At 40.9% G+C, this 25,855-nt stretch overlaps 1 protein-coding gene and 1 non-coding gene across 6 annotated transcripts in view; one reads left to right on the plus strand and one right to left on the minus strand.

The window, feature by feature from the left end:
• Window positions 1–25,855, plus strand: part of tmem117 (transmembrane protein 117) — a 405,506-nt gene that overhangs the window by 286,310 nt on the left and 93,341 nt on the right. For all 5 annotated transcript variants that reach the window (XM_059978468.1, XM_059978469.1, XM_059978470.1 and 2 more), the window contains one exon: window positions 14,834–14,931. In XM_059978468.1, the coding sequence (XP_059834451.1) occupies window positions 14,834–14,931 (98 nt within the window). The remainder of the gene's footprint in view (window positions 1–14,833; window positions 14,932–25,855) is intronic.
• On the minus strand, window positions 13,114–13,234 carry LOC132398760 (U6atac minor spliceosomal RNA). Its single transcript, XR_009513789.1, has one exon. It is a non-coding gene; the product is annotated as a U6atac minor spliceosomal RNA (small nuclear RNA).

Genomic DNA, 25,855 nt, shown 5'->3' on the forward strand with positions numbered 1-25,855 from the left:
AAGGCCATTAGCAATTGTTCATTTCTCCGGCTAGGTTTTATTCTTTGTTTAACACCATGGCTTCAAGCATCTTTTATGCATCCTCAAGTTCTGATATCAGCTGGTGTGTTGTATCAGTTGCAAGCCGCAGTTTGTGAGCAGACATCTGGGGAATGAGATAAATGTATAACACAGCTGCATCAGTATCTGGAGAGCTGATGAACACACTTGGATGATTTGAACTTCCGAAATCTGTCTTTTTATTTCTTCAAGAGGTAGACATTTGCCAGCCAGTTCAGTGCTTCCACAGCTGTTTCGGTCAAAGGGAGGCCACCAGTAGGTACTGCAGGAACTTAGCTCTTCCGTGAAAACAAATCTCCAAGGCTCTCTTCTGGCCTAGAAGAGTGGATTCTGTCACATTGTGCCTTTTCGGATTCAGTGGATCCAAGAGTAATTAGTAGTGAATTTGATGCATTTAACACCAAGCCAGAACTTCAGTTGATATTTCTCATTATGTTTCATGCTTTCGATGATCTTGTGATCAGATTATTTAATGATGCTTAGCCGGGAATGATATTGTACCCACTTCTGACTGCTTTTAGCACTTGTCTCTCCACAAAAGAACATGAATTTGGCCCACAAACTGTTTTGAAATAGTTTTAGTGCAGTTCACACTCAGAAGTGCTAAATTACAAACAGTTCATTCAATTTTGCTGATATCATGACATTGCTGCAAGGTCTTTATGGAAGAAAATCAGTACTTAAAAGCACTCTACTCATAGCAGTAATACACCCTTGAACTATCAAGAAAGCTTTTGGCACATTGGCCTTCATAAAACGGGGTATTGTATACAGGAGTTGGGATGTTATATTGAAGTTGAGTAAGACATCGAAGGGACCAGATTTGGAGTATTGTGTGTGGTCACCGATGTACAGGAAAGATGTCAATAACATTGAAAGAGTACTGCAAAAATATACAAGAATGTTGCTGGGTTTGAGGACCTGAGTTATAGTGAAAGATTGAGTAGGTTAGTACTTTATTCCCTGGACTGTAGGAGAATGAGAGTAGGTTTGATAGAGGTATATAGATTATGAGGCAGATAAAGCTCCCTCCATGACGCTCTAAACAACATTTATGCATACTTCAAGAGTGTTAGCCTTGAAAGCTACCACCCCAGCTAGGTGAAAGCAACTGTCTGTAACAGCAGCAGATGTGAGAAGCACTCTGCAGAGAGTCAACCCCCATAAGACTGGACAATATCCCAGGCCAGTACTCAGGATGTGTGCATAGCAGCTCACTGACATCTTCACAGACATCTACCTACAACACAACTCATCCAGGCTGCTGTCCCCACATTCTTCAAATCAGCCACCATCATCCCTGTACCAAAGAGCTCTAACACCTTCAGAACTAAATGACCGCCACTCAGTGGCACTTACACCAGTCATCGTGAAGTGCTTTGAACAACTGATAGTGACACATACCAAAAATCCCATTCCTGCCACACTGGACACTCACCAATATGTTTACCGTCAAAACTGTTGTACGCCAGATGCCATAGTATCTGTCATGTACCTGTCACTGATACACCTAGATAAAAAGAAAACATGTCAGAATGCTGTTTTTGGATTTCATTTTAGCATTCAACACTATTGCCCCACAGACCTAAGTGAACTAACTCCTTGGTCATCACTGTGCATCTAGGTGATGGACTTCCTAGCCAACAATCCTCAGATATTCAGTATGCACAAATGTTTCACCCTTCCCATCATCCTCATCCAGGATTACCCCTGCACCTAGTGAGTTGAGTCCATTGCTGTACACGTGATGCATGGCCAAACATCTGAGTAATCACAAAGTCAAGTTCACTGATGACAGGACAAAGATGGGCTCATCACCAGAAACAACAAGACAGCCTACAGAGAGGAGGTGGAAGAGCTTGCAGCCCAGTGCCAGGCAAATAACCTCTTCTTCAATAGCAACAAGGTAAAAATAGCAACAATGGGAACGGGCGAGGTTCCGGAGGACTGGAGGGTTGTGGATGTTGTTCCTTTATTCAAGAAAGGGAGAAGAGATAGCCCAGGAAATTATAGACCAGTGAGTCTTACTTCAGTGGTTGGTAAGTTGATGGAGAAGATCCTGAGAGGCAAGATTTATGATCATTTGGAGAGGTATAATATGATTAGGAGTAGTCAGCATGGCTTTGTCAAGGTCAGGTCGTGCCTTATGAGCCTGTTTGAATTTTTTGAGGATGTGACTAAACACATTGATGAAGGAAGAGCAGTAGATGTAGTGTATATGGATTTCAGCAAGGCATTTGATAAGGTACCCCATGCAAAGCTTAGTGAGAAAGTGAGGAGACATGGGATCCAAGGGGACATTGCTTTGTGGATCCAGAACTGGCTTGCCCACAGAAGGCAAAGAGTGGTTGTAGACGGGTCATACTCTGCATGGAGGTCGGTGACCAGTGGAGTGCCTCAGACCCCTACTGTACGTGAATTTTATAAATAACCTGGATGAGGAAGTGGAGGGATGGGTTAGTAAGTTTGCTAATGACAGAAAGGTTGGAGGTGTTGTGGATAGCGTGGAGGGCTGTCGGAGGTTACAGCGGGACATTGATAGGATGTAAAACTGGGCTGAGGAGTAGCAGATGGAGCTCAACCCAGATAAGTGTAAGGTGGTTCATTTTGGTACGTCAAATATGATGGCAGAATATAGTATTAATGGTAAGACTCTTGGCAGTGTGGAGGATCAGAGGGATCTTGGGGTCTGAGTCCCTAGGACGCTCAAAGCAGCTGCGCAGGTTGACTCTGTGGTTAAGAAAGCATACAGCATATTGGCCTTCATCAGTCATGGAATTGAATTTAGGAGCCGAGAGGTAATGTTGCAGCTATTTAGGATCCTGGTCAGACCCCACTTGGAGTACTTTGCTCAGTTCTGGTTGCCTCACTACAAGAAGGATGTGGAAATCATAGAAAGGGTGCAGAGAAGATCTACAAGGATGTTGCCTGGATTGGGGAGCATGCCTTATGAAAGCAGGTTGAGTGAACTTGGCCCTCTCTTCTTGGAGCGATGGAGGATGAGAGGTGACCTGATAGAGGTGTATAAGATGATGAGAAGCATCGTGTGGATAGTCAGAGGCTTTTTCCCAGTGCTGAAATGGTTGCCACAAGAGGACACAGGTTTAAAATGCTGGGGAATAGGTAAGAGGAGGTGTCAGTGATATGTTTTTTACGCAGAGTGGTGGGTGCGTGGAATGGGTTGCCAGCAACGGTGGTGGAGGCAGATACAATAGGGTCTTTTAAGAGACTTTTGGTTAGGTACTGTACATGGAGCTTAGTAAAATAGAGGGCTATGTAATTTCTAAGGTAGGGACATGTTCGGCACAACTTTGTGGGCTGAAGGACCCGTATTGTGCTGTAGGTTTTCTATGTTTCTATGTAAATGAGATGGTTATCGACTTCAGCAGAACTCACATCACTCACACTCCTCTGTACATCAGTCGAAACTGAGCAGTTTGAAACTCCTGGGAATGCACATCTTGCAAAACCTGTCATGGTTCCTGAGTACATCCTACACAATCAGGAAAGCTCATCCACACCTCTACTTTCTGAGAAGGCTGAAAACAGTTGGAGTATGCACATCTATACTCATGTCCTTCTACAGAGGCACAGTAGAAAGGATCTTAACATACTGCATCTCTGCGTGATGCAGAAACTGTCCTGCAGCACAGAGAGAGGTTCTATTATGCTATTAGAGGGTCAATACTGCCTAATGCATTACTGGCACCAGCCTACCTACTATCCCACCCACCCTGCTCTTAGACTGTATGTCCTACTCTCATCAGGGAGGAGGCTATGTAGCATCCACGCCAGGACCACCAGACTCAAAAACAGTTACTTTCCCAAAGCAGTAAGGCTGGACAACACCTCAACTCACTAACCCACCCCTCCACACTCCCAACTACCACAACTTTATCATTTCCTGTCTGATCACCTTATGCACCGACATTTCTGCACCTCATCTCATTTTATGGACACAATCAATTATATATATATACTATCTTATGCATTTATATTTATTTTGATTTATTATTATTGTTGTGTTCTTTATGGTATTGGGTTTTTTGTGCTGCATCAGATCTGGAGTAACAATTATTTTTTTCTCCATTGCACTTGTGTACTGGCAATGACATTAAACAATCTTGAAATAGAGTAGACGCAAGTTGGCTTTTTACGGTGAGTTTAGGTGAGAGTAGAACTAGAGATCATAGCTTAAGGGTGAAAGGTGAGATATTAAAGTGAAACCTGAAGAGAACGTCTTCCCTCAGAGTGAGGTGTGAGTGTGCAATGAGCTTCAGTGGAGATGGTGGGTGCGGCTTCGAATGCAACATTTAAGAGAAGTTTAGGTAAGTTTAGATGGGAAGGGTAAGGAGGGCTAAGGTCGATGGAACTAGGCAGAATAAAAGTTCAGCACTGATTAGATGGGCTGAAGGGCCTGTTTCTGTGCTGTAGTGCTCAATGAATCTAACTAATCAGCATAGAGGAAACGGGGTCTAGAGGCAAGAGATAGGTGGTACCCAAGGTGCAACATACACAGGACATAGTGATATTATTTTCTGCACACTCTTGTGGGAGCAATAACATCAATAGCAACGTCTATTCTTGTATCTGACATGATTCCCATCCAGAAATGATCTCCAGCATTGGTCATTGTAATGTCTAAAGACTAGATAATCCAATTTTTCCCTTTGAAGGTGCCAGTGATGGCTACATTGTGAATGAAAAAGAAACATTGTCCTACCACAATCTGGATGATGGGGAGGTAAATTGGATTAGTAAGTATGCAGGTGATAGGTGGCATTGTGGATAATGAAGTAGGTTTTCAAAGCTTGCAGAGAGATTTAGGCCAGTTAGAACAGTGGGCTGAACGATGGCAGATGGAGCTTAATGCTGATAAGTGTGAGGTACTTCATTTTGGTAGGAATAATCAAAATAGGACATACATGGTAAATGGTAGGGCATTGAGGAATGCAGTAGAACAGAGTAATCAAAGAATAATGGTGCATAGTTCCCTGAAGGTGGAATCTCATGTGGATAGGGTGATGAAGAAAGTTTTTGGTATGCTGGCCTTTATAAATCAGAGCATTGAGTATAGGAGTTGGGATGTAATGTTAAAATTGTACAAGGCATTGGTGGTGAGGCCAAATTTGGAGTATTGTGTATAGTTCTAGTCACTGAATTATAGGAAAGATGTCAACAAGATAAAGGGAGTACAGAGGAGATTTACTAGAATGTTAATTGAGTTTCAGCACCTGAGTTACAGAGAAAGGTTGAACAAGATAGGTCTTTATTCTTTGGAGCGTAGAAGGTTGAGGGGGAGCTTGATAGAGGTATTTAAAATAATGAGGGAGATAGATAGAGGTGACGTGGATAGGCTTTTTCCATTGAAAGTAGGGGAGATTCAAACAAGAGGACATGAGTTGAGAGTTAAGGGGCAAAAATTTAGGGGTAACACGAGGGGGAACTTCTTTACTCAGAGAGTGGTAGCTGTGTGGAAGGAGCTTCCAGTAGAAGTGGTAGAGACAGGTTCGATTTAGTCATTTAAAAAAAATTGGATAGGTATATGGACAGGAAAGGAATGGAGGATTATGGGCTGAGTGCAGGTAGGTGGGACTAGGTGAGAGTAAGCGTTCGGCACGGACTAGAAGGGCCGAGAGGGCCTGTTTCCATGCTGTAATTGTTATATGGTTACCAAACCTTTCCAAATGTTCTCTTATGAATTATGTATTGTTTGTCCTCTGTGGAGAGTGCTCCTGCATAGTGTTCCAAGAAACAGCCATACTTTATTAAAATATTTTCAATAAGTTTTTTTCCAAACCTGATCTTCCTTAGAATTCCTCTTCCAACATTATCTACTGCCCCTATACCTCCCAGCCTACTTTCTCTTTTACTCCATGTCCTTAGCACCTCCCCCAACTCCAAATAATTTTTTCCATCTCCCACCCTTACACAAGACTGAACCCCTGTGAAAGTAAAAGAAATGGAAAGCACACTCTGAAATCTACACAATTCTTCTCTTTGTTCTAATGATAATTGAAAGATTATGATGGTTGTGTCATCCATTTCTTTCCCTGCTGTCTCCACACTGGTGTCAGTAAAATTTGGCATCATATTGCGAAAGGTTTGGAGATGCATGCTACAGAGCATGATTTAGCTAATACCAATAAGTGCCAAAACAAAATGCCTGCAAATTAAATTTAATGCATTATATATGGAAACTCAAAAAGGTGTTGTTTTGTCAGGTGACTGACTTCCAGGGATCGCAGTCACCACATGAGAAAGAGCCCTCTGTTAATGGAGGTGCCAGTGATGTCTACATTGTGAACGAAAAAGAAGCACTAATCTGTTTATTTGTCAATCTCGTTACCAGAGAGCCAGACAACCCAGGAAAAAGTGCCCTTGACTCTACCATTGATTAATTCATTTTTAAATGGACTTCTTCCTGATAAATTACTTGATGCTTTATACACAATTTATAAATCACAGCATCTCTCAGACCTTTTTACCTTAGATAGCAGAACTAACTGATAAATTGAGGCATTTTGTTAAAGTTTGCTAAAATGCCCATTGATTTGGTTTTTAGGGTGTTTAGAAGGCCATTTGTGCATATCTAAGGGCAGCTTGCAATTAAAATTTAATTTTTAAATAATCACATTTGTTTTAATGTAAATTGGGTGACTGGTAAGGTATAAAATGAAATGCACAAAAAAATCTCTCTGGAAAGCATTTACTGGTGCTTTCATGTAACACTGGTGCAGCATCAAATGAATGTCAGACTCAGAATCAGGTTTAATATTATCGGCATATGTCGTGAAATTTGTTGTCTTTGTGGCAGCAGTACAATGCAATACATAATAATAGAGAATGTAAAAACAGAAATTTAAAAAATAGTAAGGTAGTGTTCATTCAAAAATTGGATGGCAGAGGGGAAGAAGCTGTTTCTGACTTGTTGAATGTACGCCTTCAGGCTTTTGTACCTGCTTCCTGATGGTAACAATGAGAACAAGGCAAGACCTGGGAGCTGGGGGTCCTTAATGATGGACGTGCCTTTTTGAGGCATCACTCTTTGAAGATGTTTTGGATGCTAGGGGTGCCTGTTACCATGATGGAGCTGACTTAGTTTACTTTGATCATGTACAGTAGCAGCCCCCCCACCCCCCCCCCCATACCAGGTGGTGATGCAGCCAGTTAGAATGCTCTCCATCCCACATTTGTAGAAATTTTTGGGTGTTTTTTGTGGCATACCAAATCTTCTCAAACTCCTGATGAATATATACTTGGTCCTTTAATGCCAAATTACTTTAAGTATCTGAAATTGATAATATTATGGCATTATGCACGTTGGCAGTATATGTGAATTTAAACATGAACACTGAAAGTACATATTTATATGGTGCTCCATTTATGCTGGCTAGTGGTTAGTACTTTTCACAAGCCCTTCCACAGTGGCTGCTGTTTAAGACTACATTGTATTTGAGTGCTTTGGAAATTGTCCTATCATTCAGCTCCATAAGGACATGTTTTCTTATGATATTTAGCTATTTTAAGAGATTGGTTTTATTACTCTGACGTAAAATGTTGAATTGTAGTTGTACTCATGTCCCTACATTTTATAGCCTCCCTACATTCGTATTGATCATCTTGACTGCTAAGCCCTCTCCTGGAAGTCATGCCATCTCTACTGAAAATCTACTGGGAAGAGAGCTAGCCTCAGCGATATCTTCGATCTAAGGAATGGTTAATGATAATGACCTGACTTGGTGTAGATAATACCCTGTCTAGAAGAAATAAAGACATAGGATGTGAATATTTTTAAGATGTGAAATCTAACTTCTAAATACCAAATAAATAAGTAAAAGCAAATAAATATTTAGGATGGGAGTACAGATTAAACACAAATATTACAATGTTGATTCACCTTTTATTTGATATAAATACAGTCTTCAACATTTCAAGGATTTATTCTTATCTCCCGTTTATCTAATTTCCTCAAGAAACCCCAGAGATACTGTATGAATCAATACTTTAAAAAAATACAACAGTTAATTGGCCCTTTCTGTTGTTAAATTCAGCCAGAAGTTGCATCTCACTCTGTGACTTTCTCTTTGGCTCTGACTGGCCTAAGATTGATCTAATGTTACAACTAAAAACTAAAAGCACCACGCAGTCTGAGGGAAAGCAAGCAGCTGTCTGACACCAGGAGCCTGCTCAGAGCTGGCAAGTGCCATCTTATCTGAAGGGCTGCTGCTCACAAACGTCAGTTCAATAATGCACATTCTCATTAAAAACTTGTCGTGGAATGACATTGCATACACCTCCAGCCCAGGAATCAGGAACTGCTCCTTGCTTTTTCTTAGAGTAGCTAATTATTTTGTGTATTTTTGAAGCACACTACGAGAAAATGCCATCAAATTATTGTCTTCAGTCACTCTGAATCAAATGGGCTTTGTGATATATGTTCTAATTTGTTGTAAGCAGTATGTACAGTTTCTCTTGTTTGTTAAATAACCCATTCACAAGTGTAACGTAGAATTATTACAATTTCAAACATGCATTTACTTGATAAATAAATCCATTGTTTACGAACAAGACCACAATCAAATGAATAGTTCAATATATGTTCCATGAAATAATGCAGTCCAGTCATAAGCATGATAAAACTGTTTTATTCAAGGTTCTAGGATCAAGGTGCGTTTATTGTCAAAATATATATGCAGTATACAACTCTGAGATTCCTCTTCTCCAGACAGCCACAAAACAAAGAAAACCATGGAAGCCATTCAAAGAAACAACTTACCCACCAACCATGCACAAAAAAAGCCAAAATGTGAAACTGACAAGAACATCAACACCTCCTGCAAATAAACAAATTGTGCAAACAAATTGTGCAAACAGCACTAAGACCATCAACCCTCCCCCCCACACAAAGAAATAAACCGTGAAAATGGCAACACCGACATCAAATTCCCCTCATGCAAAAAAACACATGGCAACAGGAAAGAACGGATGTAACTGAGAATATAAAAACATAAAACCAAAAGAATTTGATACACTTGGAAGAACAGAAATGATTGGCATGTACTTTCAATATGCTTAAACATTACAGGCTTACTTTTGTAGATTATACTGCAACAGCAGCACTTATCATTCAGTGCTTTCTCAAGATCATAGCATGATGTCATGAAAGGGTAAGTCAATATTGCCACAAATTATATGCTTTTGTGTACCTGACTTGTAATAGCTTTCAACAAATGGCTACAAAAATACAGACTGCTGGGAAATGTGAAATACTTTTCTATAATTGAAACCAGCAGTTGGCAAATTAGTACAGTGCAGAAGCATTCCCTTTCAATAGAGAAGAGAGAGAAAAGTGTCCATGCAATACAATTTGGGTCATACGAGTCATGCGATACAGCTGCTGCTGTTGTAGCTGCCTGATAGCTCCAGAAGCTGGATTCAATTCAGACCTCCGTTGTTGTCCATGCAAAGCTTGCATGTTCTCCCTATTTAGTTTCTTAGGTTGTTTTGTGACTAAATTCTACACTATCAGTTGCTACACCATGCTTAAAAATAGCATTAGTTGTTTGCATTTGTGTTCAAAAAGCAATAATTTTTGTCACTGATATTTGGTGAGAAATAAGCAGTAAGACATTCAGAACTATTTTGCTCACTGCGGTTTCAAGCATTCAGGCCTGGAGATACCAGAAACAGCCAAGACTGATAATGAAACTCTTTCACTACTTCAGCACGTTAGGAACTACAAAAGAGTTTGGAAGTATTGACAATCATCTTGAATGTAACAATGAAAATGAAGATTTGAACTTGCAACTGCCAATGGCATTGTATGAAGGCAGTTCATTATCTGCACTAGGTGTCTGCACTGATTTTATTTATTGTATACAGTGGATGAATGCCTCTGCCAATGACAATACTATAACAGTTTTATAGTACTGAGCTACTTTTGGTAGTGTTTCAGTTTGTTCTGTATTTCATTTAAATACATAATTTGCTACTCAGTTTGTCTTTTTTATACTTCCATGAAACTTTGCCTAATTGGGGCAGGCACTTAGTTGGGCCAAAAATGTACTGGTCCCAATGTGTCCCAGTTAACTGGATTCCACTATAATAGCTGTCCTAAAATTGAATTCAGTCTACTTATTCTATTCTGTTGATCTTGTCTTCTGTCATCATCACCATCATTATTGCCATGCATAATGACGTAAGCAATCATGGTCTTTTAACCATGATTGTTTTTGGTAAAACTTTCCACAAAAATGGTTTGCCAATGCCTTTTTCTGGACATGGTCTTTACAAGACTGTTGACCTCAGCCATTATCAATACTGTTCAGAGATTGTCTGCCTGACATCAGTGGTTGCATAACCTGGACTTGTGATCTGCACCAGTTGCTCATACGACCATCCACCACCTGATCCCATAGCTTCACGTGATGCTGATCCGGAGGTGGTGGTGGGGGGGCTAAGCAGGTGCTACACCTTGCCACCTGTGATGGTGTGTTAGAGATAGGTCTTCTATATACAGCATTAAAATTATTGCACACCATTTTTACTTCTTGTAAGTGCATACTTGATATGATAGCTATTTGTTTTACCTATTGTGCTACCAGGTTGGTGTGGTCCTTAAATGATCGACCTGGCTATCAATGAGACCATCTATATCCAATCTGATAATTCCTACTGTGGCTTCATTTTCAAAACATACTTTGGTCTGATACCTTGGACTTGGACCAAATTTGGGGACTTCACTGCCTGCTTCATGCTAGGTTTTCTTTGAAACCTACCCTTTTCCTACTCTACAAACCCAAAATGCTCAGATTACTGCCAAAGTCACTGGCAGTCCATAAGAAAAATATTTAAAAATTCTGTCATCTGGTGACTTCATTATATTTGTTGTTTTGCTCTGTAGGATAATGTATGGTACTTGGAATATATCCTTTCCCCCTCTCTTGGCACACTGATCATGTGCTAACTGTTGCATTTGCACCTCATTTAAATCCCTGCACAAATTCCTGAATTTAAGTAAAATGCTCTAGAAACAGAGCCGTGGCAGTTTGCACACAAACTAGGGGATCAAATAGTTGAGAGTGAGAGAGCTTTTACAATGCAGGAATCACAGTGATGGTAAGGTAGAATTCTGGAGGTGAGATTGAAGGGCCAGAGGAGTTTATATAAATGGCAGTAGGCTTGTGCAGAGGGTTAAAAACAAGGCTGAGTATTATGAACTAGAGGCATTACAACACTGGGAGCCAACACAGGTCAGCATAGCTAGATTATCTCTTTCTCCTAGTTTAAAAAAAATTAAAATGTTACTGATTATTCTTTACAGCTGGTGTAAAAATCCTAACCTTATTGCTAGAACTTTAGCCTAGAAATTAGATCTCATAATGTCTATTTCTAAATCACAAATAGTGCATCAAAGTTCAAAGTACTTTTATCGAAGTATGTATACTTCTTACAACTTGGGATTCGTATCCTCACAGGCAGGCACAAAACAAAGAAGCCCAGTAGAACCTATTAAAGCAAAAGGAGACTATCGACCATCCAATGTGCAGAGAGAGAACAAAAATAAATAGTGCAAACAGGAATCAGAACTGAAGTTCACAAAAGTAAGTTGGCAATTACTGAAGACCTCAGTTCAGTGCAGAGATGAGTAAACCTCATAGAGTAGTGAGCTGAACCAGCCTGCCCCCTTACCTCAAGACCCAAAAGTCTGACCATTTCAATCTGGCCTGGAGCTTAAATTGTGCAAGCCTCAGGTCACTCCTCGGTCTTGGACTGTGGGACCCAGGCCCTGCCACCTTGATACACTCTTGGGTCAAATCTTCAGTATTTACCAACCCTTTCTTCCTGCTAAAAGACTCTTAGAGACATTGTATTGCTGCATTATTGTATTAGAGCTTAGAGTGGGTCAGTGTGTGTGTGTGTGTGTGTGTGTGTGGTGCATACAGGTTCATCAAGGGCCAAATAGTTCCTGTTTGTCACCCGCTGACATCATTTACACAAACTTGCTGTCTCAAGTGAGGAAGTGGCCATTCCATTGTCCTGGCATTGAAAACTGAGTTTGGTGGGTATTGTGCGTGAGACATCAAAGTCATAGTCCAGACCCTTCGATATCTTATTGCCAACTGGGGCACAATGTGGTTGTTTTCAACAAAGGTCTAAGGTGACACCCCAATGCTCCATTTTTTACCCAGCAATGGTGGAAGCATTGTGAGCTTCCACCAGGTGCACAATTGAAATTGGAAAATGCCAAACGCAGTCAGGAAAATTACATAGAAGTGCTTAGGTTGGTTTTCTGAGGTGAAATTTTTCGGAACAGCCAATTTAACCCAGAAAAAAATTGTTTTTTGTGCTCATTTTGGGCATGAGAAATTGATGTTAAGGGATCTGATTTATAGGCCAGATTTCTTGCAGCTTGGCTATTGTTTGAAAATCACAAGTTAAAAACACTATCTGACAATTCAGTGAGAATAAAAGTCAGCAGAAATGTAAAACCTGTCTTTGCTGACCTACTTTGTTTCCTGATATTGAAACATCTCCAACTTAAAATATGTTGCCGTGTTTTTAAATCTCTACATAAACCCACTGCCAAGTCTCTAAACACTCTGGCCCTTCAGTCTCATCCTGAGAATTTTCCACCTTTCTATCTCTGTGATCTAGCCCTTCCCTTTTCTCAAAACGTTCTCCTCTCCCAGCCAGAACTCTCTGCTCATTGAAGCTGTTTCTCTCTCCTGCAATGTACAACTATTGGCTGCTAATTTATTCATGATGATTTCATTCTTTGGAATTCACTTTCTAAACTCTTAGAGTTCCATCCTTTCAGGCATCAAACTGAATGCCCAAGGAACTAAATGTGTCAGGTAGCAACTGTGGAGGGAAATGAACATTTTATGTTTTGGTTTGAGATCTTTTATCTGGACCCTCAGCTGACCAGTTTAAGTTCCAAAGTTCAAAATAAATTTTATTATCATTGTACATGTATGTCATCATATACAAGCCTGAGATTTATTTTCCTATGGGCATATTTGGCAAATCTATTGAATTATAACAATGACAGGATCATGGTTAGATGCCAATGCCAAGTAGATGGCAGTGCCTAACCATTTGTTTGTTGTAAGGCTACTAGGACCCCTTCCATCCTTCACAAAGGGCGTGCTAATCTCTCATACAAAAAGAGGTGACTTGAACAGCCATTAGGGGCATATATATAGCTAGAGTGGAGTAGTCAGCGAGTTTGTAAATTTGGCGGGAGCAAAGGATGTTGGGAGTGGCAAGGGTGGTGCGCAGTAGGAGTGGTGTGGGACAGTTGGCAAAGAAGGAGTGCCAGGGGCCCAGAAGTGGGTGGCAAGGTGCAGATACACCCAGTTCTGATACAGCAGGGAAGGTCATTTGATTCCAAACAATTAGTTTATTGATCATTACAGAATGTCTCTCTGCTGTCCCTTCCCGTCTCCCTTCACCTTTTCCCAACCATGATACCCCTCTCCCTGGTCCCTTCCCACTCTCAGTTCACAATAGAGACCCATATCAGAATTGGGTTTATCATTACTCACATATCTCATGAAATGTGTTTTTATTTTGTGGTAGCAGTACAGTGCAATGCATAAAATTACTAGAGTATCATGCAAAAGTCTTAGACACCCCAGCTCTCTCTATATAATTTATTGTAATTTATAGTAATTTTTAGTGTATTGCACTGTACTGTTGCCGCAAACCACAAATTTCACATCTGCCAGTGACATTAAAGCTGATTTTGATTCTGATTCTACATTCCACTCTTTGTGTAATGAAGTTGTTCCTCAAGTTCTTATTACATTTTTTCTCGCATCTTAATCCTGTGCCCTCTAGTTCTTGATTTCCCAACAGTGCAAAAAAAGGCTGATTGCATTTACCCTATCTGTGCCTTCATGGTTTTATACACATCTATGAGATTACCTCTCAGTCTCTTACACTTAATGGCTGTCCTTTCAGCTTCAGATCTTTGCAAGGTGAAAGAAAAAATTGCCACTTTGCAAACTCTAAGCATCATCACCTATCAAGTCATCAGGCTAGATTCAATATGATTTATTCATCCTTTATTTTCTTTGAATTCCAGTATTTTGTTTATTAGTCCTGATTTCAGCACCTGCAGTTTCTTGTTGTTCATCCAATCCTTTAACTCATTCCTTAAAATCTACTTCCTTGTCTAAGAGTTTTGGGGCTCTCCACCTCAGGTACCTTGGCATGACAGGCTAAAAAGGAACTGAAGAGGGGACCTCCCATGCACAATATCTTCCTGAAAATTTCGACAGGATATCAGAACTTGATTATATGCACTTGGGAGCAAACAAAAACTGCTGGGCTGGAGGAACTCAACCCAGGTCAGGCAGCACCTGTGGAAGAAAGTGAACTGTCGACATTTTAGGTTGTGACCCTTGGATCTTGACCTGAAATGCCGACGTCCACTTCCCTCTGCAGACCTAGCCTGAGCTGCTGAGTTTCCACAGTCATTTGCTTTTGCATCAGATCCAGCCTCCAGAGTCTATTGTATCTCTGTTTGTGTCCTGATCTGGTCTTGGGTTATTCCCATATTCATTCACAGCGGAAATGGACGTGGGCTTGCAACAAGATTTTGTTCCTAGCAACCACATACCTGATAGACTAAATGGCCTCTGCTGTTAAGAAATGGTTGTAAATGTGTGTAAATCTGTAACCTACAAGAAAAATGGCAGTAGATAATACAGAAAAAATAATGTGCGATGTTCTAACATTTATTTCCTTTTATTTGATGAAGGTCACTGATATGATGCTCCAAGATGATTCATATCCTGCTTGGGGAAAGACTGCACGAGCCTTCTGGAGAAAAGGATATAACAGGATTGTCTTGTTCTGGTAAGGATGAACTTTCATAGCCAATCAGACAGTTCTTATTTATAATTCCTTTTTTATGATTCAATTTAAAGATATTTCCTCTGGTGATTCAATTTGAGGCCTATTAGTGTATTCATTCTGATCTTGTTGAGCTGTTGTTGCACAGCTTGCAATGTTTCCAATGTTAATATGATTAGAAATTCAAACAGAACTTATACTAATTAGATTTTTCTTCAGTAAATCATTACCCTCAAGTTTCAAGTATTAAATTATTGCACCATTATAGATTTCTGAAACATGCTTTATACTGAAATGGAATTTGCTTTTACCATCATGAAAACTTAGCTGACACATTGATTCGCTGATTCTTATTGTACTCCCGGAAGAACTTGACCTTAATAACCATGTACTAAAATTATCTTTAATGCTAAGCCATTTTTGATCTTGTAGAATCGATTTTAACTGCACGGTTTTTACTTGCAGAAAGTGCTGTAGCCTCTACTTGTAACATCATTTGATTTGTAACTCAATATGATGAGCAGGAGGAGTGCAAGAATTAATAATTGGTTGGGAGGTGGAGAAACTCTTCATTTCTGGGATGGGAGAAAATTCTAGGGGTCTGATTTCCAGTCTCAACATCTCATCATGCATCTGCCAAATACGTAACCAGCAATCCCCAAGTTTTCAAGGTGCCTAAATGATTCTGCAAGCAATTTGCATTTGGTGATCACTTCCTAATTAAATTGAGTTCAAATGGGAAATAGATAATGAATGTTTCTCTTACTTTCTTGTGATAGGGAAGGAGGCCCCTCAGTACATTGAATCTTTGCTTCCTCGCAGAGTAATCCCATCAATCCTACGCCACCTTGAACCTCTTTGCAACCTGTTTTCCCTCACATGCCCATTAACTCTTCTGATTCTTCTGCCAGCCCCCACACACTTTAGGGACAATTTGGCGTAGCCAGTTATTCAACCTGCACAAATTTGTGATTTACCAGAAAACCACACAGTGACAAGGAGATCATGAATACTCCATGCAGACAGCACCCAAGATCAGATCTGAAAGCAGATCAGCATTATCACAACATTGCGTTACCATGCGTATCAATATGACTCTCCAGGGAATGTGGTATGTCAATAGTGGCTCAACCCTCAGACCTAGAGTAGCTACAGGAAGCAGAATGCATTTCTTCCCTTGACTTTTTAACAATTCTGCAGCATGCCTCTGAGTTCTAATAATGGTTCGCTGGTTCAATTTAATATCAGAGAATGTATACAGTATACAACCTGAAATTCTTACTCTTCACAGACTATTCTTTAATCACTTTGATATGTATATACAGATGAATGAAATAGAAAAGGGAGAACCATTTAAAATATAAAACACACCTACAGCTCTAACTAATTAGAGCTTGAACTTCAAAATATTTCAGAAGAGTTACAGACAAAACAGTGAAAAATATATGTACATTTAATTGCAGCTGTTTATAAATACAAGTAAGCTTATTTGCTTTTGCAGAAAACAAATTAAACTACATTAAATTTTTATACTATTTGTGAAAGGAATTAAAACCATGCAATTAAATCATATCCAAGGGGTGTTTTAACTTAGTAATTACTATTTTACTTTCTCTTGTTACTACAGCTCGGGGAATGATTGTTTTGGTTTGCAGTGTCTTATGCAGAATGATAGAGTCTAAGGTCTGGGAATTGGAGGACAGGTGACAAACCTGGAAATGGTCAAGATGGAAGTTAGAGACCCCCAGGAACATCTGAGGAGAGTGGTAGAGCAGAGGGATCTGGAATTACAGATCCATAATTAATTGAAAGTGGCCTCACAGGCATATAGAGCCGTAAAGAAATCTTTTAGCGCACTGGCCTTCATAAATCAATGTATTGAGTACTGTCCTACGTTACCTTCAGATGTGACCAAGATGAAGGATAGAGCAGAGAATGGGAGCAAGCTGTATCATACCCAAAGAAGTAAAACCCTGATTTTATAAAGTCCACAATTGCTGCAATATTAAATTCGGAGGCCTCTGTTAGTCAGGGTCATCTATGGATATTGCACACTACCTGCCTAGGTACGCAAAGCCAGGCCTGTACAATATAGAGAGCAAGCTGTTCCCCACTTAGCAGGCTCTCCCTCGCCACACATCTGATCAACCCAAAGGAATGGCAGAAACCTATAAAGTTTGGCACCAGCAGCACTGCAGGAGTTGCCAGTTAGCGTTCAACTCAGTATAGAAACGTTGGACTGTACTCAATACATTTGATTTATGAAGGCCGGTGTGCTAAAAGATACCTGTGAGGTCATTTTCACTGAATTACTGGATCTGTATTCCCAGATCCCTCTGTTCTACCAAATTCCTCAATGCCCTTCCACTCACTGTGTAAGATCTACCTTAGTTGGTCCTCCCAAAGTGCAACACCTCATACTTGTCTGTATTAAATTCCATCTGCCATTTTTCAGCCCTTTTTTCCAGCTTGTGCAGATCCTGCTGCAAACTTTGATAGTCTTCCTCGCTATCCTCTACATTCCCCAATCTTGGCATCAAATTTGCTGATCCATTTTACTATATTATCATCCATATCGTTGATGTAGATGACAAATAACAACAGACCCAACACCGATCTCTGCAGCACACCACTGGTCTCAGGCCTTCAGTCAGACAGGCAACCATCTACTACCTCTTTCTGCCTTCTTCCACAAAGCCAATGTCTAATCCAATATGCTACCTCTTGAATGCCAAGCGACTGAACCTTCTTGACCAACCTCACATGCAGGACCTTGTCAAATACTTTGCTAAAGTCCATGTAGACAACATTCACTGCCTTGCCTTCATCAACTTTCTTGTTAATCTTCTCAAAAAACTTTATAGAATTGGTTAGACACGACTGCCCATGCTCAAAGCCTAATGACCCTATTTATCCAAACACTTAAATATCCACCCCATAGAATACCTTCCAATAACTTCCTCACTGTTGATGTCAGATTTACTGGCCTATAATTTCCTGGCCGAAGCTTTTTTTAAACAACAGAACAATATTAGCTAACCTCCAATCCTCTGGCTCCCTACCTGTGGAGGATGTTTTAAATATCTCAGCTAGGGCTTCTGCAGTTTCTGCACTAGCTATACACAGGGACTGAGGAAACATCTTGTCAGGCCCTGGGGATATATCCACACAATTTGCCTCAAAACAGCAAACACCTCCTCTGTAATCTATATAGCGTCCATGACATTACTCTGCATTTCCTCACTTCTATAGACTCTGTGTCCATCTCCTGAGTAAATACAGATGTAAAAAATCCATTTAAGGTTTCCCCCAATCTCTTTTGGCTCCAAGCATACATTATCAATCTGATCTTCCAGAAGACCAATATTATCCCTTGCGATCCTTTTGCTCTTAATGCATCTGTAGAAACCCTTACGATTCTCTTTCACAAAGTCTGCTAGAGCAACCTCGTGCCTCCTTTTACCACTCCTGATTTCCTTCTTATATTCTTTTGCATTTCTTATACTCATCTCATTAGTTCCTGCCTGCCTATACCTACTATGCACCTCCTTTTTTTGCTTAAACAGGCCCTCAATATCTCTTGAAAACCAGGGTTCCCTATACAGGTAGTCCCTGAGTTACGAACGTCTGACTTACTGACAACTCGTACTTACAAACTGAGGAAGGAGAACGCTGTCTGCCATTTTAAGTCAGATAGCGACGCCGTCCGCCATTTTAAGTCGTTGCCGTTGACACTGTGTTGAGTGTTTAACTTTGTATTTGGCTTATATTTTTCTTAGTAAGATTCACCCTGACCCCCCCCCCCCCCCCCATTCCAGTCGGTTGGTGGCGCAGTGAGATCAGCGCTGGGCTGGAGAACGGAGGTTCCCGAGTTTGATTTAATGATAGACCACTCCCGTGCTGGGTTGATGTCAATCCAGTAACTCCCATACCATCCATGCTGGGTTGACGTCGAGCTCGAAACTCAACCTCGTAAAAAAAATACTGCCACCTTCAGTTCAAGTTCCCACGTGGAATATTGTGGAGGATCAAATACCCAAACCCAGCACAGCCCCCACTTGTCCTATTTAACCTGTCTCAGTGCAGTGGACTTTCGGACCCGGGGAAATTCAGTGCGGTGGTCCTTAGGACCCAGCGGACTTCGGGAGTCGGCGCAGCTCAGGACCCGCCACCCACAGTGTTTCTGTTCCATTGACGGGAAGCAATCGTGATTGAAAATAAAGTGGAAATAATAAAGTGTTTGGAAAAAGGTGTAATGCCATCGGTCATTGGAAAAGCGTTAGGCCACAGTCAGTCAACGATCGGAACAATTTTAAAGGATAACAGATAAAGTGAGAAGAAATGGAGCATGTGAAAGGCCCTGCCCCGATGAAAGCTACAATTATTACTAAGCAACACAGTGGTTTAATTACTGGAATACATATGTTTCTTAAGTGTTTTATATGCATAGAATGATAAAATATATACTATATACTAAGACAAATGTTTGACTAACTGACGCTAAGTAATACCGGATGTACTTGTTCTGACTTACGTACAAATCCAACTTAAAGACGGACTCAGGAACGGAACTCGTATGTAACCTGGGGACTGCCTGTACCTGTTATCCTTGCTTTTTATTCTGACAGGAACATACAATCACCGTACTCTCAAAATTTTACTTTTGAAGGGCTCCCATTTACCAAGTACACTTTTGCCAGAAAAACAACCTATGGCATTCCACGGTTGCCAGATTCTTTCTGATCCATGAAAATTGGTCTTTTTCCCAATTTAGAATCTCAAATGGGGGACCAGATCTATCCTTTTCTATAATTACATTGAAACTACTGGCATTATGATCACTTGATGCGCAGAGTGTTCCCCCACACAAGTCACCTGTCCTGTCTCATTCTCTCATTCCCTTCCCTAATAGGAGATCTAGTATCATACTCTCTCTTGTTGGGAATTCTATGTATTGATAAGGATTCTTTCCAGAACACATTTGGCAAACTCTTTCCCATCCAGCCCTTTTACTGTATGGGAGACTCAGTCATTATGTGAAAAATTAAAATCACTTGCTGTCATAACCTTACATTTCTTGCAACAGTCTACAATCTTTGTACAAATTTGCTCCTTTAAGTTCCGCAGATAGTTGGACCTTCAGTCCTGTATTCATCACCCTTTTTGATTTTGCTCCCATGTTACAACAGGAAATAGAAAAGGCTTGCCAGAAGGGCAGTGTTATGATAATTGTGGGGGATTTTAACATGCGAGTGGATTGGGTCAGCACTGGATCTCAAGAGAGAGAATTTGTAGAATGTCTATGAGATGGCTTTTTAGAACAGCTTGTTGTTGAGCCCACTAGGGGATCGGCTGTACTGGATTGGGTATTGTGTAATGAACCAGAGGTGATTAGAGAGATGGAAGTGAAGGAACCCTTTGGAGGCAGTGATCACAATATGATTGAGTTCACCATGAAATTTGAGAAAGAGAAGCCGAAATCCGATGTGTCGGTATTTCAGTGGAATAAAGGAAATTACAGTGCCATGAGAGAGGAACTGGCCAAGGTTGACTGGAAAGAGACACTAACGGGAAGGACGGCAGAGCAGCAGTGGCTGGAGTTTATGCGAGGAGTGAGGAAGGTGCAAGACAGATATATTCCAAAGAACAAGAAATTTTCGAATGGAAAAAGGGTGCAACTGTGGCTGACAAGAGAAGTCAGAGCCAAAGTAAAAGCAAAGCAGAGGGCATACAAGGAAGCAAAAATTAGCGGGAAGACAGAGGATTGGGAAGTTTTTAAAAGCTCATTAAGAGGGAAAGATGAACTATGAAAGGAAACTAGCAAATAATATCAGAAAAGCTTTTTCAAGTATATAAAGAGTAAAAGACAGGTGGAAGTAGATATAGGACCAATAGAAAATGATGCTGGAGAAATTGTAATGGGAGATAAGGAGATGGTGGAGAAACTGAACGAGTATTTTGCATCAGTCTTCACTGAGGAAGACATCAGCAATATATCAGACATTCAAGGGTGTCGGGGAAGAGAAGTGTGCGCAGTCACAATTACAACAGAGAAAGTACTCAGAAAGCTGAATAGTCTAAGGGTATATAAATCTCCCGGACCAGATGGAATGCACCCTCATGTTCTGAAGGAAGTAGAAGTGAAGATTGCGGAGGCATTAGTAATGATCTTTCAAAAGTTGATAAATTCTGGCCTGGTTCTGGAGGACTGGAAGATTACAAATGTCACTCCGCTATTTAAGAAGGGGGCAAGGAAGCAAAAAGGAAATTATAGACCTGTTAGCTTGACATTGGTGGTTGGGAAGTTGTTGGAGTCGATTGGGAAGGATGAGGTCATGAAGTACCTGGAGGCATATGACAAGATAGGCTGATCTCAGCATGGTTTCCTTAAAGGAAAATCCTGCCTGACAAACCTAGTGCAATTTTTTGAGGAAATTACAAATAGGCTAGACAAGGGAGATGCAGTGGATGTTGAGCATTTGGATTTTCAGAAGGCCGTTGACAAGGTGTCACAAATGAGGCTGCTAAACAAAATAAGAGCCCCTGGAATTAAGGGAAAGTTAAATATGTGGATAGAGCATTGGTTGATTTCAGGAAACAGGGAGTGGGAATAAAGGGATACCATTCTGGTTGGCTGCCGGTTACCAGTGGCGTTCCACAGGAGTCTGTGTTGGGGCCGCTTCTTTTTACATTGTATATCAACAATTTGGATTATGGAATAGATGACTTTGTGGTTTTAAGTCTACTGATGATACAAAGATAGATGGAGTGGCTGGTTGTACTGAGGAAACAGAGTCTGCAGAGAGACTTGGATAGGTTGGGGGAATGGGCAAAGAAGTGGCAAATGAATTACAATGTCGGAAAGTGTATGGTCATGCACTTGAGTAGTAGAAATAAACGGGCAGACTCTAATTTAAATGGTGAGAGAATTCAAAGTTCTGAGATGCAACAGGACTTGGGAGTCCTCGTGCAGGATACCCTTAAGGTTAACCTCCAGGTTGAGTCAGTGGTGAAGAAGGTGAATGCAATGTTGGCATTCATTTCTAGAGGAATAGAGTATAGGAGCAGGGATGTGATGTTGAGGCTCTATAAGGCACTGGTAAGACCTCACTTGGAATACTGTGTGTAGTTTAGGGCTCCTTATGTAAGAAAGGATGTGCTGATATTGGAGAGGGTTCAGAGAAGATTCACTAGAATGATTCTGGGAATGAGAGGGTTAACATATGAGGAACGTTTGACTGCTGTTGGACTGTACCCCTTGGAATTTAGAACAATGAGGGGGAACCTCATAGAAATGTTTCGAATGTTGAAAGGCATGGACAGAGTGGATGTGGCAAAGTTGTTTCCCATGGTGGGGGAGTCTAGTACGAGAGGACATGACTTGAGGATTGCAGAGTGCCCGTTCAGAACAGAGATGTGAAAAAAAAATTTAGCCAGAGGGTGGTGAATCTATGGAATTTATTGCCACAGGCGGCAGTGGAGGCCAAGTCATTGGGTGCATTTAAGACAGAGATTGATAGGTATCTGAGTAGTCAGGGCATCAAAGGTTATGGTGAGAAGGTGGAGGAATGGGATTAAAGGGGAGATTGGATCAGCTCATGATGAAAAGGCGGAGTAGACTCGATGGGCTGAATGGCCGACCTCTGCTCCTTTTTCTTACGGTCTACACTTCAACTCATCTCATTGACTGCAATTTTGCCCGAAGATCTGCCTGTCCTTCCTCACAGTCTCACTACACACTGCATCTACTTGTATACTAACTGCCCCGTCCTTAGCCCTATCACTCCGGTTCCCCTCCCTCTTCCAAATGAGTTTGAACCCTTCCCCACAGTGCTGGCAAACCTGCCTGCAAGAATATTGGTCCCACTTAGGTTCAGGTGTAACCTGTCCTTTTGTATAGGCCAGGGGTCGGCAACCCGCGGCTCTTTCATCTCTGTGCTGCGGCTCCCTATGGCTTTGGAAAATAAATGATGAGTATTTAATTAAAATGTATTTTATGTTAGTTTGTTAGTTTTTGAAATGTAATTCTAAATTTGAAGATTATGGTGATCTTGTACAATCTAAATAAAACGTGTTTTTTGTCGCTATTAATATACGTCACCACGGCCAATGCCTGACACCCGCCAGTGCGCGATTTCTTTAGTTTTTCGATCCAAGGTAGGCTAACTATGGAGAATTCTAAAAAAAGATAAGTGACTGAAGAAAACAGAACGTTTAATGATATGTGGGCAGATTCATTTGCTTTCACTGCTGACGAGACTGGTTTACCGGTATGCTTAATATGCGATGAGAAACTAGCAAACAACAAAAAGTCAAAAGTCGCAAGACATTTCCAGAATAAACACGCAGCGTTTGCTCAAAAATATCCGGATGGAGATGAGAGAAAAAAAGCCGTTTCGGAACTGATGTGGAAGGTTGATCTGAGCAAAAATCATTTCAAGAAGTGGATGATGACTGGAAAATCAATGACATATGCTAGTTTTGTTGCCGCTCAGGAAATAGTCAGGCACGGGAAGCAGTTTACAGATGGTGAATATATAAAAGAATCTTTCATTAAGATTTCAGAACATCTATTCACGGACTTTAAAAACAAGAGTGAAATTGTGCAGAAAATCAGGGATATGCTCCTCTCTGCAAAGACTGTCAAAGACAGAACCATAAAAATAGCAGAAGACATCAGAAGACAGTAAATTAAAGACATCAATTCAGCTGTGGCCTACTCGATTGCCTGTGACGAGTCTAAAGACAAAGGTGATATTGAACAAATAGCGCTGTTCAGCCGGTATGTAAACTCTGCCGGGCCACAGGAAGAAATGATTGAGTTGATACCTCTAAAGGGCCAAACACGGGGGGGAGGACATCTGTGAGGCTGTCTTGAATTGTTTAAGAGCCAAAGGAATAAAGACCACCCACCTGGTGTCAGTAGCTACTGATGGGGCACCAAGTATGACAGGAGCGCACAAGGGATTTGTGGCTTTACTGCAGAAGTCGCTGGACAGAAAGCTGCTGACTTTTCACTGCATCTTGCACCAAGAGGCACTGTGCGCTCAAACATTTCCTCCGGAATGCACAGAAGTAATGAATGTTGTCATTCAGATTGTCAATAAAATAATGGCAAAAAGTTTAAATCACCGTCAATTCCGTTTGTTACTGGACGAGCTGGAAAGTGCATATTCTGATCTCCTGCTGCACAACAAAGTTCGGTGGCTGTCCAGAGGGGAGGTGCTGAAACACTTTGTCGTGTGTCTGGAAGAAGTGAAAACTTTCCTGGGCAGCAAAGGGCTCACCTTTCCTGAACTGGAACAGCTAGAGTGGCTGGAAAAGCTACACTTCATGGTGGACATGACAGCGCACCTGAACACGCTGAACACAGCTCTTCAGGGGAAAGGACGCACAGCCCTGCACATGTTGGAGGATGTTTTGGCATTCCAGCGCAAGTTGACAGTGCTTGCCAGAGATTTACAGAAAGGCACATTGTCTCACTTCCCCAATTTTAGAGAGTTCAAACAAGCTCACAACATGATAAATTCGGAGTATTTACATTCTGCAATCATCGCAATGCAAACATCGTTTGGGAAATGCTTCTGTGAGTTCAGAGATGTAAAAAACACATTATCCTTCCCGGTCACTCCCCTAAGCATCGATCCATCCCTACTGAATACAACTGCAATGGCAGGTGTGAGTCAACCTGATCTTGAGATGGAACTGGCCGACATAGCCGACAAAGACATATGGGTGTCTAAGTTTAGACGCTTGATAGCAGACCTTGAAGATGTTGCCCGTCAGAAGGCCGTTCTTGCTCAGAATCACAAATGGAGTGATATTGAAAACCTCCCCTAACCGGACAAACTTGTTTTCGAAACATGGAATGCTATCCCCGACATTTATATAAACATTAAAAAGTATGCGCTTGGAGTCCTGTAGATCTTTGGATCCATATATGTATGGGAGCAGGTGTTCTCCAACATGAACTTTATTAAAAACAAACATCGCGCACGCCTCACAGATGACAGCTTGCGATCCTGTGTAAAGATGAAGGTGACGTCATACAGCCCTGATGTGCAGACGCTGTGCGCTGAGGTCCAGGAGCAGAAATCTCATTAACCAAGTATGATAAATATTTTAATTGCCTATTATTTTACGTATATGCATATTTTTTCATTGTTCAGTGAAATAGTCCTTTTATTTTTCAGGTTGACAGCTGGCTGATGTTATTTTTGGTTTGCTGCTGGCGGACAATTTAAGTTCGCCATTTTTCATAAATACAAGAAGGACTCAAATAGACATTGATTATTTTACTTAAAAGTAACCTTCAACCCAATGTCTTTTTTTCGGAGTTCAAAATGTTTTTGTTGCATGCAGAAATGTAATTTCATTTTCTCTGCAGGAGTTCATTGATTTCATAAATGCAACACATTATAGTTTGTTTATACATAGCATAAAGGCAAAAAAAAACGTTGTATGCAGTGTTATTTCATTTTAAATGTCAAACGGGTTTTGTGGCTCCAAGTGTTTTCTTTTCTGTGGGAGACGGGTCCAAATGGCTCTTTCAGTGGTAAAGGTTGCCGACCCCTGGTATAGGCTATAGCTTCCCCCCAAAGAGATCCCAATGATCCAGAAATTTGAAATCCTGCACCTCATGCAAATTTCTCAGTCATGCCTCTGTCTGCCAAATCATTCTATTCTTACCCTCACTGGCACATGGCATGCTGGATAGTTGTTACATGATAACTAGTAACCAATTTGACCACATACCTATCAAAGCAAGCTTCAGTACTGCTGGATGAAACAGTATTGCACTTAGTCTCTTTCCCATTGAAAATAGTATATAGATCCAATATCATTGGGAGTGAATAGAGGTGGGTTAGAATATTTATTTATTAAGATACAACACAGAATAGGCCCTTCTGGCCCTTCAAGCCATGCT

This window comes from Hypanus sabinus, chromosome 8 (assembly GCF_030144855.1).
Source record: "Hypanus sabinus isolate sHypSab1 chromosome 8, sHypSab1.hap1, whole genome shotgun sequence".
Taxonomy (NCBI): domain Eukaryota; kingdom Metazoa; phylum Chordata; class Chondrichthyes; order Myliobatiformes; family Dasyatidae; genus Hypanus; species Hypanus sabinus.